Source organism: Nannospalax galili, unplaced genomic scaffold (assembly GCF_000622305.1).
Source record: "Nannospalax galili isolate Female #2095 unplaced genomic scaffold, S.galili_v1.0 scaffold44, whole genome shotgun sequence".
NCBI classification, from domain to species: domain Eukaryota; kingdom Metazoa; phylum Chordata; class Mammalia; order Rodentia; family Spalacidae; genus Nannospalax; species Nannospalax galili.
The window spans coordinates 4,466,640-4,481,255 of record NW_008355789.1 but is presented as its reverse complement, the minus strand read 5'-3'; the positions used below and the strand labels follow the sequence as shown (position 1 = coordinate 4,481,255).

Sequence of the window (14,616 nt, the reverse complement as noted above, 5' to 3'; positions counted from 1 at the left end):
CAGAGAGAGAGAGAGACAGAGACAGAGACAGAGACAGAGACAGAGAGAGAGAGACAGAGACAGAGACAGAGAGAGAGAGACAGAGAGAGAGAGAGAGACAGAGAGAGACAGAGAGAGACAGAGAAACAGAGAAACAGAGACAGGCAGAGACAAAGAGGGACAGAGAGACAGAAACACAGAGACACAGAGAGAAACAGAGACAGAGAAAAAGAGAGAAATGGCTGTCCTCACATGTTCAGCCTTACATAAGGATAGCCCCTAGGCCTCAAGCAGGACAGGACAGCCTGCCCTCCATTCCAGCATCTGCCATCTTTCCCACCCTCCCCCAATTCTTCCCATTTCCACCCCCCCAGCCCCAAGAAGCAGAGTCCTCACCTTCCAGGGTGTTCCTGCGGCCATCTGCACCAATGATGACATCAAACTCAAAGTCAGACAGGGGGTGGTCCTCTGGGAGAAATTCTGCCCGCCAGCCGATTTCTACCAAGACAGAAAGATGAGATGAGCTGGCTGACACAGGTGGACAGAGGGAGTGACTCTCTCTGTGGGCCACTAGAAAAGGATGATGACCCAGCTGAGCCTTCCAAAGAAAGGCCTAGGCATCAGCACGCCCAGCTTTGGGCACTGAGACGATGTGGCCATCTACAGAGCTCACGCTTGAGGGCTATGCAACATAACAACAAAACCAAACACCTCAGAATATTTTAAGTAAGTTTACGATTTTGTATCAGGCATATTTGTAACTATCCTTGGCCACATGTGGTCCAAACTGCAGGTTGGTCACACCTGGACAGTCTGGATTCAGGCTCTTTCTGGCAACCTTTAATATCCATGAAATCTAAAACAAAGCCAACCAGCAGCACCACCTCCTCACCTACTTTGACCTGCCTTCATTAGTCCATCCTTAATGATCCCTGAACTAGCCTCCCTTGCCTGCCAGCCTCTACCATATCAGCCCCATCAATGGCCTCACATAGCTAAACAGATCCTAGAGGCTGTGTGAGATGCCAAGGACTCAGTTTGGATCTCTGCTTCTTGTTCAAATGGTCCTCTGCACAGCATACTGATTTTAGAAACGTACTCTGAGGGCAAGCTGGCTGGGTCTGCTTAATTCCGATGGATTGTCCAGTAGAACAGAGTCTTTGAATGCTTAAAACTATGGTGTCCTTCTTTAAAGGCAAGAGAAGCCTCCCTAAATTCTCAAACATGCCACACAGAGCCAGGAGAAATCAGGATGTACCCTCTGTGTCGGCTACTGCAAGGTCTGAGACACTAAGATGTCTGGTATCTCACAAAGTTTACAAGGCAGGAAACGGTTCTGACAATAAGTAGGATACAGATGTTTACAAATAGACCCTGTGACTATGGTGTGAGTGAGAGATCAGAATTTAGTTTTAGTGCTTTGAGATAGGGTCTCCATATGTAGCCCAGGTTAGACTTGAACCCACAACCTTCCTGCCTCAGCTTCCTGAGAGCTAGGATTACAAGTGTACACCACCACACTCAGCTAAAATAGCAGAATTTAAAGAAACATATTAAGAGGAGACAGAACAACATGACCTTCTTGGGCATACCCAGATGGATGAATTTTATTATCTATAAATTAAACTGCAATAAGATTAAAAATCCTAGGCGTGGTAGGACCTGTAATCCAAGCACTTGGGAAGTGGAAGAAGAGGGGTCAGAAATTCAAGGGTTATCTTTGGCTACACAGCAAATTTCAGGTCAGCCTGAGCTACACGATACCCTATCTTAGGAAAAAAATAAATATACCAAGAAATATCTTAGTTCTAGAAGTCTCACTTTCTTTACTGGATTTTAAAGAACTTTGAGGCCACAGCAGGTGTGTCCACATATCTGTGTGTGAACTCACACATGCAGCCTTAAGAACATGTAAATGAACTCTACCACAGTACCACAGATCTGTGTCTTCTTTTCTGCTACTGACTGGACCTCATGTGTTGAGGCATCATCTCCCAGGGACCAGGCAACCAAATTATAGGCTTCATGACTTAATAATAATCCACTGTCCCCTCCCCCACCCCACATCACCCCCGGGAGTTGAAGAGTAAGCCTAAAGCCACAGAAATGGTCAAAAAAGGTAAAGTATTTGTCAGTGGAAGTATGCCAAACATCTCTCAGCAAAAATAACTTGCAGACAGATAGCCTCTGAGAGCTAAAAGTGCAGCTTCCTATTTGCAATATGTGCTTTCAAAACAGAAAAGGAAAATTATACTGTACTTTGATTTTCTTGGTCTTCAGGAGGCTCTAGAACCTTCACAAATTCCACATTCACATGGATCTCTACTCCCAATATCAGGGCCACCTTGAACAGGATGAGCTGCAGTTGCCGAATACCTGTCAGGAAGGGAAGGAGAGATGACTGTCAAGAGCAATGCTTGAGCACCTGCTATATGCACAGTATACTGCACAGTTGTGGCTCAGTGATCTTGGAGCCTAGCAGTACAACAGCAAAGACCAATCACTGAGCACTGAGATTGTGCCAAGCACTCTGGGTTTTTTATTTAGCCCACAGTGGTCCTCTGGGACCCTTGTTAGTCTCATTTAATGAGACACTAAAATTTAATAAGGTTAAGTGATGGCTTGAGGTCAGACAGTAACAAAAACCAGAAGGTGAACCCGGTGTCTGATTTGATGACTTTGATAGCTGTGCCAGGGTGCTGAAACTAGGGAGGTTCTCTCTCTCCTGCCAGGCTCTGGATCTGATGAGATAAGATGGAAAGAGGTGTAGACAGAGTCAAGAGCTGTAAGAAAAGTCAGAGATCAAATGGCTGATTCATTGGGGCTCATGCCTAATGCTCTTCACCCTCTAAAGGGGAGGCACAGGGTGGGGAATTCTCCCTCCAAAGCTGGTCTCAATGCCTTCTACCTTTTACCACCTGTGCTGGATAGCTTTAGTGTCAACTTGACACACCTGGGTTGAGGGAGCCTCAATCAGGAAATTGCCTCTATTGGACTGGCCTGTGGCCATGTCTGAAGGGCATCTTCTTGATGAGTGATGTGGGAGGGCCCAGCCCACTGTGGGTGGTGCCACCCCTGGGCAGGTGGGCCTGTGTTGCATAAGAAAGCAGGCTGAGCAGGGGCCAGGGGAGCAAGCCAGTAAGCAGCGTTCCTCCATGGCCTGTGCTCCAGCTCCTGCTTCCAGGTTCCTGCCCTGAGTTCCTACCTTGGGCTCCCTGATGAACTACGACCTGGGAGATGTAAGCTAAATAAACCCTTTCCTCCCCAAGTTGGTATTGGTCAGAGTATTTTGAAACAGCAATGAAGAACAAACTAGGACACCACCCTCTCGAGTGCCTTCAGTAAGTGGAACCCTGTTTGTCCCTCACCATTCAGCATGAATGGACATCCTCCAAATATTTTTCTGCATTGTGAGATGTTTTACACTCTCAGTGAGTCTCTTCCTATTGAGTGGCCTTAGATCATTTAATATTTACTGAGCATCTACAATGTGCCAGGTATCATAATAGGCACAAGAGATGGGCACATGCCCTTGAATGGAGGAAACGGATGAACAGAGGGACAGGGCCTGGAGGTGGGGGCCAGGTAGTAGCAGAACATGGCCTGAGCTGGGGCCCTGACAGCCAAGAGAGGAGGAATCAAGGGTATCAGATCCCTTGAGGAAACAAAGGACTACAAAGGCCACAGTGAAGCCAGGGCACTCAGGGGCCAGAGACTTCTGGGTGAAAATCTCTTTAGTGTGATGATGGTGGCGGGGGCAGACCCCACCATGAGAAGGGATGAGTAGGCAGACAGTCCACACTTCCCCTTTCTGGAACGAATACTATGAGGGATGGGATACCCATAGAGGGCTGGCGGTACAGGCAGTGTGAAGAACAGGAAGACTAGTGACAGGAGAAGGGGGAAGGAGGAGAGGAATCCAGGAGGGCCTGGAGCTGGAAGGGCATGACCCGCTCTTCCTCTGTCCTGGGGATGCTAAGAAGGGAAGACCTAAGGAGTGCACAGAGTAGGATGGCCCAGCCTGTGGTCTCCCTCCCCAGGCACAGGAGCACACATCTGCTAACAGCCTAGAGGCTGGAAGAATGTTGGGAAGGGGCAGGTACTAACACAGGACACATTGAACTCCTGAGTACTACCGAATCTGAGGGCGCAGCTGGGGGTAGAGATGGTGGATGGTCTGACTAGAAGCCAGATAGCTGGTTCACAAAGCCCAGTCCATGACCTGCTATGAGACAGTCCTTCCAGGGGAAGCCTGACCACTCCCCACAGGGTCAAGATTCCTGGCTGATCTGGTTCCAGAACATAGTAGGTACTCAGTAAGTCACCCCGCTTCTAACCACAAGGCCAGGCGCATTTTCCCAGCACTGCCTGAAAACAGAGCTCAACACCATCCCTGCACATTGTAACCCACAGTGCTTCTTCTCTGGGTGAGACACAGCATCCCGCCAGCTCATGCTGTGGCTTTCTGGGCAAATATAAATTTCTTTCCATTGGAATTTTCTCATCCCAAAGCAGGAATAAAGTCTGGGGCCACTGCTGGTCGATTCTTCTGTGCCTGAATAAATTACACCCTTAGCAGCTGCTAATTCTCTCCAGTCACTCCCGTCCACACCCGACTCCACTCTCCCATCCATGCTCATCCCCTATGGACGTGGTTCCGCCCATTCCCCCCCACCAAATCCATCTCCATGGGAAACTACTGGCTATGAGATGCAGCTCCAGGGCTCTCATGTTTGGGGACCACCCTGCTCACTGTCTACCACCGCATATGAAGCATTTCCTTACACTTACTACATGCCAGGCACGGTACTAAGCATGTTATGAACTTGACCCCCATGAAATCTTAACAATTCAGGGAGATGGGCATTAATCATATTTTATAGGAGGCAAAATTGAAGCCTGAGAAGGTTAAGGAGCTTGACTCAAGTAAGCAAGAAATGGGAGACACACTGTTCAATTCCATTCAAACACTTAACTACCCAACAGTTAACCTGCCTATGGACCCGATTACCATATATACAATAGCTAGACACCGCCTCCTTGGAAAGCAGTGAGAAGGTAGGATGCTGTCTCCCCCAAAGCCTATGTACATACATCCTGCCTCGAGATTCCATTTGTGAATAATGGTAGAACAGTAGCTATGCTCCACACGTCCTTCAAGGACTTCCCTTCCTAGTCTCCCTGAAGTTACCTCATGATGCCTTCTCTCTCTTCAAAGCTCAAAGAAACGCTGGGAAGAGATCTGTCAGAGAGTATACATCTAACTATGTCAGTCTTCTAATCCTATACCTGCCCTGGTACCCCAGTACCAACAGCACACTGTCCAAAGCCCTTTGCATGAAGAGGTCTCAACCACCTGGCCCAGTTAGAGGTTTTGTGATGTCTCTCTTCTGATTTCATCCAGCTAGTGTGAGTCACTCTATTAAAATATATTTCATTGCTGACAAAATCTCGGTGTGCTCCCTGGGAGTACAGACTCTGCTATTTGCCTCTGGGTTTTGCATTTCATTCACTCATTCAACAGATGTTTATTGTACAGCTGATCTGTGTCAAGCATTCTTAGGCCCTGGAGACAGGTAATTTGGCAAGCAGGATGTGTCACAGTCCCTGACCTGGTTTTTAAGTCTAGTGGGACATCATCACACAGGGCATAGAACAAGTTAAAAGCAAACTGAAATGTCCCTCATAGGCGCATGTATCTGACCTTTGATCCTGTTCTGGTGGTGCTGTTTTGGGAAACTGTGGAACCTTTAGGAGGTAGGGCCCAGCTGGAGGAAGTGGGCCAGGTGTTGGGCCTTGAGGTTTATAGCCCATCTAGTCTGCCAGCCCTCTCTTTGTTTCCTAATCTGCCAAGATGTGCGCCAGCAGCTGCCACATGTTGCCATGGCCACTGAGCTGTCTACCTCCATGGAGCTGCCTGTCGCCATGCCTTTCCTAACATGAGCCAAAATAAACCTTTCCTCAAGCTGATTCCTATCAGGTATTTGGTCACAGCAATGAGAAAAGTAAGATGTGCCCCGTCCACAGTCAGACCCTGACATTCCTGGAGTTCTCCCACCATAAGCCCCACTCACTGATGTGGTCGATGGAGCCAGCACAGAACTTCCCATAGAACTTCTTGGCTCCCAGGCCCCGCAGGTCATGGATGGTGAAGGGCCAGAGATGCAGCACATTGTTTCGGGAGAAGGTGTCCCTCTTCTCCACCACGACCACCTTGGCTCCCAGGTAGGCAAGTTCAATGGCAGTGCGCAAGCCACATGGTCCTCCCCCGATGATGAGACACTGTAGAGGGAGAGGATAGAAGTGTTTAACACCCTGGCATATCCATTCATCAGTTTCACTGAGGTGCAACCCCTCCCCTAGCCAGGACATACTGCACAGCCTCTAGGACCTGTTACTTATCCTTCCAGTGCATTCTTCACAGACCAGACACCGTGTAAGCCCTGAAGGACACACAGCAGAGGGACCCTGGGAGAAGCCACCATGAGGTGTGTGGGAGATTCAGAGTGAGACCAAAGCAGGTTTGAATCCCAACCCTGGCACACGACCTCTTAGTTTCTTTATCTGTGAAGCGGATCTTTGAAGCATTGTTTCTTCTCATATGGTTATTATAAATAGGATCAGCCTAGGAAAGTATATGGGGATGGGGCCGTAGCTCAAATATAGAGCACTGGCCTAGTATGTATGAGACCCTGGGCTACATCCTCAGCACCACTAAATCAATAGATAGTAAAAATAATAAACTTCTTGTATGTCATAAAAAAGCACACAATACATGTTTCTCATGTGTTTGGATTGGTCAGTAGTTTCTTGGAGACAGAATCAAAAGCAAAAGAAAATAAATATTGATAAATTGGACTTCATTAAAATTAAAAACTTGGGTTGAAGAGATGGATCAGCAATTTGGAGCATTCCTGTTCTTCCAGAAGACCCAAGTTTGATTCCCAGCACCAATGTTGGGTAGTTCACAACCACCTGTAACTCCAGCTTTGGGGATCCGACACCCTCTTCTAAGCATCCACAGGCACCTGCACTCATGTGCACAAACACACACTCAGACACAGACATATATGTAAATAAAAATAAATCTTAAAAGAAACTTTGGTACTTCAAAGGATACTTTCAAGAAAGCAAAAAGAAGCCAGGTATGGTGGTGGTGCATGCCTGTAAGACCAGGTGAGCCTGTCTTAGCGCCTACCACCCCCCCGCCCCGAAAAGAAAGGAAGAACAGGGAAACAGTTCCACATATGGGAGAAAATATTTGAAAATTTTATTATCTAATAAGTTCTGATAGGACATTTGCATCTAATACACATAAAGAATTTTGACAGCTCAAGCCAGGTGTGGTGGCGCAAGCCTTTAATCCCAGCACTCAGGAGACCGGCAAATTTCTGTGAGTTCAGGGTCAGCCTGGTCTACATAGTGAGTTCCAGGCCAACTGGGGCTACAGGGAGACTCTGTCTTGAAAAAAAAAAGAATTTTGACAGCTTATAATGGAAAAAATAGATCAAGTAAACACCAAGAAAAAATTTAAATGGACATTTTTAATAAAGATATATAAGTGGTAATAAAGTACAAGAAAATATGTCAATACCACCAGAAAAATGCAAAACAAAGGCACAGTAAGTAGTCACTCCCCACTCCCCAGGAAGGCTCTAGTTTAAAGAGAGAGAGAATAAGAATTGGAGATGGCGATGTTCAAACCATCATACATAGCTAGTGAAAAAGCTTGGAAACAGTCTGGTATAATAATTCCTCGAACAGCTAAACACAGAGGCACCATGTCAGCCAGGAGCTCTACTAGAAAACGTGAGTGAGCGCAAAAACCTCTCCTTGAATGGTGAGCGTGGTGCAGCTCACAACAGCCCTAATGTGTGATGTGGGAAACAACTCACATCTATGAATTCACGAACAAAGTGTGATATCTGTTGATAAATATATCCATGCAATAGATATATTATCCATCTACAAAAAGGGGTCAAGTTGCAATATTTGGATGAATCTTGAAAACATTGCATGGAGTTAAAGAGACTGAACACAAATGGAAGCACATTGCATATTTCTATTTACATAAGATGCCCAGAGTAGGTAATCCGAAGAGATACAAGGGCTCGTGGTAACAAGGTTATAGGGAAGAAAGGATTAGGAAGTGACTGCTACCAGATAGCTGGGCTTTTTTTAGAATGTTCTGGAATTAGGCAATGGTGATAGTTGCATAACTTTGTGACTACTATAGGCACTGAATTATATGCTTTATTTGGGTGAATCTTATAGTATATGAATAAAAATTGTATGAAAGCCAGGCAAGGTAGTATGAGTACAGTTCCAGGACTCAGGAGGCTAAGGCAGAAGGATTGCAAATTCTAGATAAAGTCCAAAAATCAAACAGGTCATGAGCTGAGCTTTGAAATAAATACTAACTCGATGTGGTTCGTTCTATGTGGCATACAGAAGGGGAAAAGCTACTATGCCTGGTAGAATGGAATGCCCAGTAGACTCACAGGTAATAACTCTGAGTTATTACCACCATCACTACAGACTCCATTTGTGGAAGACTCAGTAAGTATCAGACGTAGCTTCAAGTATTTTTACGTTTTAAATTTAAAACTACAGAACTACTATTTTGATCATTTCACAAACAGGGAACCCAGGGCACAGAGCAGCAAGGTTAACCAACTAATCTGTGGTTCCAGATGGTTCCAGATTGAAAGGGACAGAACCAGGATATGAACCTAGATGGTCGTGCTCCACTTTTGGCTTGGCAGAAATCAAAAGAAAATCTAAGATTTCAGCTGATGGAGCCCATTTGCAGAGAAAGAAGTGAAAAGGAGAGAAGGGCCCTTTGGAGGGAGAGAAAAGAAAGGACAGATGATTTGCAGTCAAATGATGAAGGTCTTAAATGCATCGGTTTTGCTGGCATTGGGGTCATGTGGGAAGAAGAGACAGACTGTATACAAGGTCCCATGCAGGGTCACTGTGTGTTGAAGACTGTGTCCTTCCTCAGGGAGGACGCAGATTGTTAGGACAGAAGGGGGACACATGGTGACCCAGATAACCAGACTGAGTAAGAGCCCTTCCATCCAATTTTCTGCAAAACCCCGATGTTGCATGAAAACTGAGGAATATGGCAGTGGTCCAGCTGGGGCAGGAGTTCATGGGGGAGGGCATGTGTGTGTGTGTGTGTGTGTGTGTGTGTGTGTGTGTGTGACTGAAGCTGTTCAGCAAGGCAAAAAGTAAAACCTCCATCCACTCCCCACTCACTGATGTTGCGGAGACATCTGGAAACTTCTCTCTGCTCAGGATCAAATGTTATCTTAAAAACACATACTCCCCTTCCTGAGTAAATACTCCATCCTCCTGGCTGTCACTCCACTGGGCCGCCAGAGTCCCCGAGGGAAAATTCGATCAAGCAAATCAGAAGCTCCCACACTGCAATCAGTGTGGTATATACTGGCTGGAACCTTCCAGAGAGTTTGTAGACAACCAATTAGAGGAAATGAAGTCACTGCTGAGATTCGACTCACCCCAGAGACACTGGGGAGTAGGTGGGGTGGAGGAGGGCCTGGCTTCCTCTCTGGACAGAGGCGCCTAGAGAGAACCAGGTCCTCTAGCCCAACTCTGCTCCTTATCTCATTCCTCAAACAGCTCCTCACTCCACATAGCCAGACAATGATGGTCATTTCAGAGCCCACTCCAAACCCCAGACTTGTGAGGTTTGCTTTGGGGTGAAGTCCGGACCCATTACATGTCTTTGCAGTTACTACATTGTTTCCTGTTGGCAAGCTCTATCAGTCCAGGGCAGGAGCTGGGCCAGCTAGAGGATGTGGGGTGAAGAAGGGCAGGGAGGGAAGGGAAGCCTCCTGCAGCCTTCCATCCATCAGGCCTGACCCATCACTGGATCAGCCAGGCAGGGGCTGCTGCGCATAGTATAAACACTAGCCAGGTCCCATGTCTGATCTCCTGAACGGACATCACCTGAACTCTCACCAGTGAACACTCAGCTTTCCTGCCATCTTGGGCTCCACTACATTATCTTGGGCCAGAGATCTCAGAGATGCCAATCATACCATAACCTAAACTCAAAGCAAATACCAACAGACTTAGTTACATTGAGGGAGAGAATTCAGGCTGGTACAAGGGCCAGTTGGCAGAAGGCCAGGACAGCTCCCCCTGGAATATGCTAGTTATGATCAGCATGGGGACTTGGTGTCCTGACAAGAGGCTGAAATACCCAGTAGTCATGTGTCTGGGCAGAGGAGCAACATAAAGCAGGAGTGCCCATGGTCAGTGGATGCTCTAGACGTTAGATATGCACAAACAAACTGACCACAGAAGCAAAGGACTGTGCTAACTCAGACCAAAGGAGCCTCCTCTTTCCCCAAACCCACTCAGCCACTGCTGCTGAGGACTCACTTCCAGTGAAGAAGTTCCATTAAGTGCTTGCTGCACAAGCATGAGGACTTGAGTTTGATCTCGGAACCCATATGAAAAAAAGCTGGGATTGGTCATGCATACCTGTAAAATAGCTCTGGGGAGGTAGAGACAGGTAGATGCCTGGGGCTTACTGGCCAGTTATCCTAAAATGGTGAGTTTCATGCCAGTGAGAGACTGTCTCAAAATATATTTCCTAAGGCATAACACTTGAGACTTGAGATTGCCTCTGGTGTCCTCCCCCCACCCATGTACAAGCATCCCCCCACGAACATACACTAATAAAAATAAATTCAGCTCCAAGACCTTTATCCAGCCCCTAAATGAGACTGTGCTTTTTCTCCAGTGTTCCTACTGGCTCAGTCCTTACTGATGACCCAGAACTAAGCTCTGTATGTTATCATCAGCTGGGCCTCAAGAGCTGCCACATCCTCTGCATTATCTCTACAGTTGGAGTCCAAACACTGCCTGGTACACGGAGGCCCAGTGCATAGCTGATGGATGAATGAACTTCCCACCCACTCCCCACCTACTGGGTCCTGGCTCTCGGACCATGAGAGGGATATTGGGATCATGTCAGCTAGGGTTAATGTCTGCAGATTCCCACCCAGACAGAGGGAATGGGGGTCTGCCAAGGCCACCAACATCACAGAAATCAGCATATCTGTGTGCTCCGGGTAAAGTGTGTTATTGTTCATGGGGGAACGGGCAGATCCAACACCAGCAGGAAACTTACTATAAAGATAAGCTTGGCAGAGATCGGGCCTGCACATTCTCAGAGAAGAGAGACAAACACCATGTGGAAAAAACAGCTTTATTTATCAAGGGGCAGGAGCAGGGACAACAATTAGTATGCTTATGCCTGGCCAAGACATAGGCACCGGGGTGGCCCCACTTCACACAGACCCTTGCTCCCTTTCAGGCCCTCTGTAAACATCACTCTTTTTTTTTTCATGTTTATGTGTATGGGTGTGCATGTGTATATGCATGTTTGTGGGTGCAGGTACACATACATACGGTGTGCGTGTGCGTGTGCGTGTGTGTGTACCCAAGGTTGATATCAGGAGTCCTCCTCAATTGTTCCCCACCTTACTCAACTGAACCCAGAGCTCACCAATAAAGGCTGGTATTGCTTGTCAACTCACTATTACTCTGAGGAACCCCACCTCCTCCTGTCATAGTCTCTGACTTCTGAGGGCTGGAATTAGAGCCACCACACCCAGCCAACATTTACATGGGTCCTGGGGAGCCAAGCTCTAGTTATCAGGCTTATAAGATATGTGCCTTATCTACTGATCCATTTCCCCAGCCCAGTGACTCATTTGTTGAAGGGATGTTGCATCTTCCAAACATCCCTCTTCCTAACCTATAAGTAAATGGGTATGCTGGGATTCGGTCTCAAATCTCAGAGAGAAACACTAAATGGACCAGGAGCTAGGCCAGGGCTCAGCCATCTGCAGGTTTTATTTCTGCTTCTGCTTTCTGCCTCTTTTCTCCTTGGATGCATTGCAGGCCAAGGTTATGGTGAGGTGGTGTGCAAAACCAGCCCTGGGAATGGCCTTCAGGTGGGGGGCTGCCACTTGTAGCCTGCTGATCACTGTCCTATCACTTAGCTGAAATGACACTTACCATATTTCAACTGCACTCTGCCAGGCACCACCCCAACCACTTCCTGTATTTCATCATTGCAACTGCCATTTGGAGTTGTTAGCCTCACAGCTACCTTCTAAGTGGAGATAGAAAAGTTAAGCAAGGGCTGGAGAGATGACTCAGAGGGTAAGGGCACTTGCTGTGCAAGCCTGAGGACCTGAGTCCAAAGTCTCGACACCCAGGTTAAAAAAAAAAAAGCCAGGTGTGCCCATGCATGTGCCTGTAACCTCAGCACTGTGTGTGTTGGGGGAGGGGGCGGGGGGGGAGTGGAGACTGGAGGATCACCAGGGTTTGCTGACTGCAAGCCTAGCTCCAGGTTCTGTGAGAGACCCTATCTCAAATAGTAAGGCAGGGAGTCATAGAGTGGGACATATTCAAGCAATGTATTCCAGGTACCTCCTTGTGTGAGTAGGTTAAGCAGGAACTACAGAGATCCAGGACGAGTTTCATTTGTCAACATTCTGCCCCTGGGCCTCATGAGTCCACTAGCTCATACTAGTATCTGGTTTGGAAGTTGCAAACACAATCATTTATTTTGTGGGGTTAAAAACTGGAGATAAAGAGGGTAAGAAATTTTTTCCAAGATTGTGTAACAGGTAGATGGTTAGATTTGGATTTGAACCCAGGCTTGTGTCCTCAATGGCTTGTAAAAGCCTGAGCACAGGGGATGTGGTGAAGATGGAGGGGGGTCATTTCCTGCCTTCCCTGAATGGAGGCCATGGTGGCTGCTACAAGGAGCATGACTTCATCCTGAGCTCACAGGGCCTCTGCATAGAAGAACTGTGCCAAGCTGAGCTTCATGCTGTTCCCCAGAGTGGAAGTTCCCAGACCAGATGGAGCTTGAGCCTGTGCAAGTTCTGAGAAGCCACACTGGCAGGTGGCACAGCAGTGAAATTTGGGTTTAGATAGCACGTGTTCTATGGTGAACTGATGACCTGGCAGCAAGCTGGGCCTGGAGAGATCAGGCACAGTGCTGTCTCCCAGGTAGCAGCAGCAATCCTGGCAGGCTGGCTCTCTTGGGCAGCACTCTGGTGCCAGAGACATGCTACCTAACTTCCCAGGGTGGCTTCACAGCTTCTGTTAGGACGAGCTACTTATCTGAACCCAGGCAGGAAGCCCGTGGCTGTTACTGGTGACCGCAAATAAAATCAGCCTGTTCAAAATCATAGGATGAAAAGTGTTCAAAGCCAAGGCACTTCCCTTGTGCCTGCAGGAAGAGGGAGGGGGCTTATGGTGGGGGCTGAGGGAGCTTATAGCCTCATCCAACAGGGCAGCATAGAAGGGACTCATGAGAGAGATGGCTACAAAGATCTCAGCCGCGCAGGAGTCAGACAGGGCTTTCATGACCATTTCAAGTCTCCCTCCACCCCCATCCTCCCCCTTTCTCCCCTCTACCCTCTTCTCTCCCTCCCCCGTCCCCCTCCCCCTGTCCCCCTCTCTCTCTCGTTTCAAATAGCCCAATCTGATCTCAAACTCCATATATAGCTAAGGATGATCTTGAACTTCTGATTTTCCTGCCTTTACCTCCACCAAGTGCAGGGATCAGAGGCATGTGCCATCATGCTTGGTTTATGAAGTGGTAGGAACTAAACCCAGAACTTCATGTACACTAGGCAAACACTCTGCCAACTGAGCTATATCCATAGCCCTGACTTATTCTTGCATCTCAGTAACACCCAGTTATTCCCAAGTAACAACTACACTCCACTTGCTAACCTTAGAGATTTACAGAAAGGAAATGGAGACGATATCTCATTCTCCATGCTTCCCCCCAAGAAAACAAGTCCCAGTTCCTATGAGAAATAGTCCAGCCCACTTTGTCCTTTCCTCCTGGCTGGAGCCACTGGGTGGTCTCCTCTCATGAGCAGTATAGCCAGGGACCACACGTTCTGAACCCAGGGACAGTTTCATTTGCAAACATTCTGTCCCTTGGCCTCATGGGTATGCTCCAATGGCAACCGGTCTGGAAGTCATAAGCACAGTCCTCAGCCCTACACTGTCTCTGGGTCCATCCAGGACTCATGGTATCTCTCCACCCAAAGCAGGAGGTCTCTGAGGTTAAGATACCAGTGCCACCCCAGCCAAGTCCCTGCTAATGAGAGCCAAAGTCCTAACTCAGTCCCAACTTTGATGCTCATGTATTCCTACTGAGAAGAGCAAGGGTAAGAAGTTTTTAGAATAAGTATTGGAGCTACCCACACTGCTTGCTGATAAGGCATATCCACAGTCATTTGCAAGTGACTGGATCCTGATTATAGAACGAGAGGGAAAACCTAACCTATGATCCCAGAGGTCAGGCTCAAGGTCACAGTGTTATATTAACTCCTCCAGGTTGGGGAGAGTTAAGTGGGAGATTGTCAACATTCCTCCTCCCATATAAGATGTATAAGGACCAGTGAGACAGCTCTAAGGGAGTCTAGGCTTGTGTCTCCATGCCTTAGGAGACTAATGGTGCAGCTGGGATTAGGGCCAGGGCCAAAGGGGGACAGGTACAAGTCATGCTAGGCCACATGGTAACCTGTGACGATTACAGAAACTTGGAGAAGGAAGAGATTG

General features: G+C 47.6%; 1 protein-coding gene across 10 annotated transcripts in view; it reads right to left on the bottom strand.

The window, feature by feature from the left end:
• Window positions 1–14,616, bottom strand: part of Mical2 (microtubule associated monooxygenase, calponin and LIM domain containing 2) — a 147,814-nt gene that overhangs the window by 53,294 nt on the left and 79,904 nt on the right. For all 10 annotated transcript variants that reach the window (XR_003847103.1, XM_008853491.2, XM_008853489.3 and 7 more), the window contains exons 4-6: window positions 6,054–6,261; window positions 2,239–2,355; window positions 376–477 (exon numbers count right to left, since the gene is read on the bottom strand). Coding sequence is in view for 9 of the 10 variants with exons in the window: in XM_008853491.2 (XP_008851713.1) it covers window positions 376–477; window positions 2,239–2,355; window positions 6,054–6,261 (427 nt within the window). In the remaining variant the exon portion in view is untranslated. The remainder of the gene's footprint in view (window positions 1–375; window positions 478–2,238; window positions 2,356–6,053; window positions 6,262–14,616) is intronic.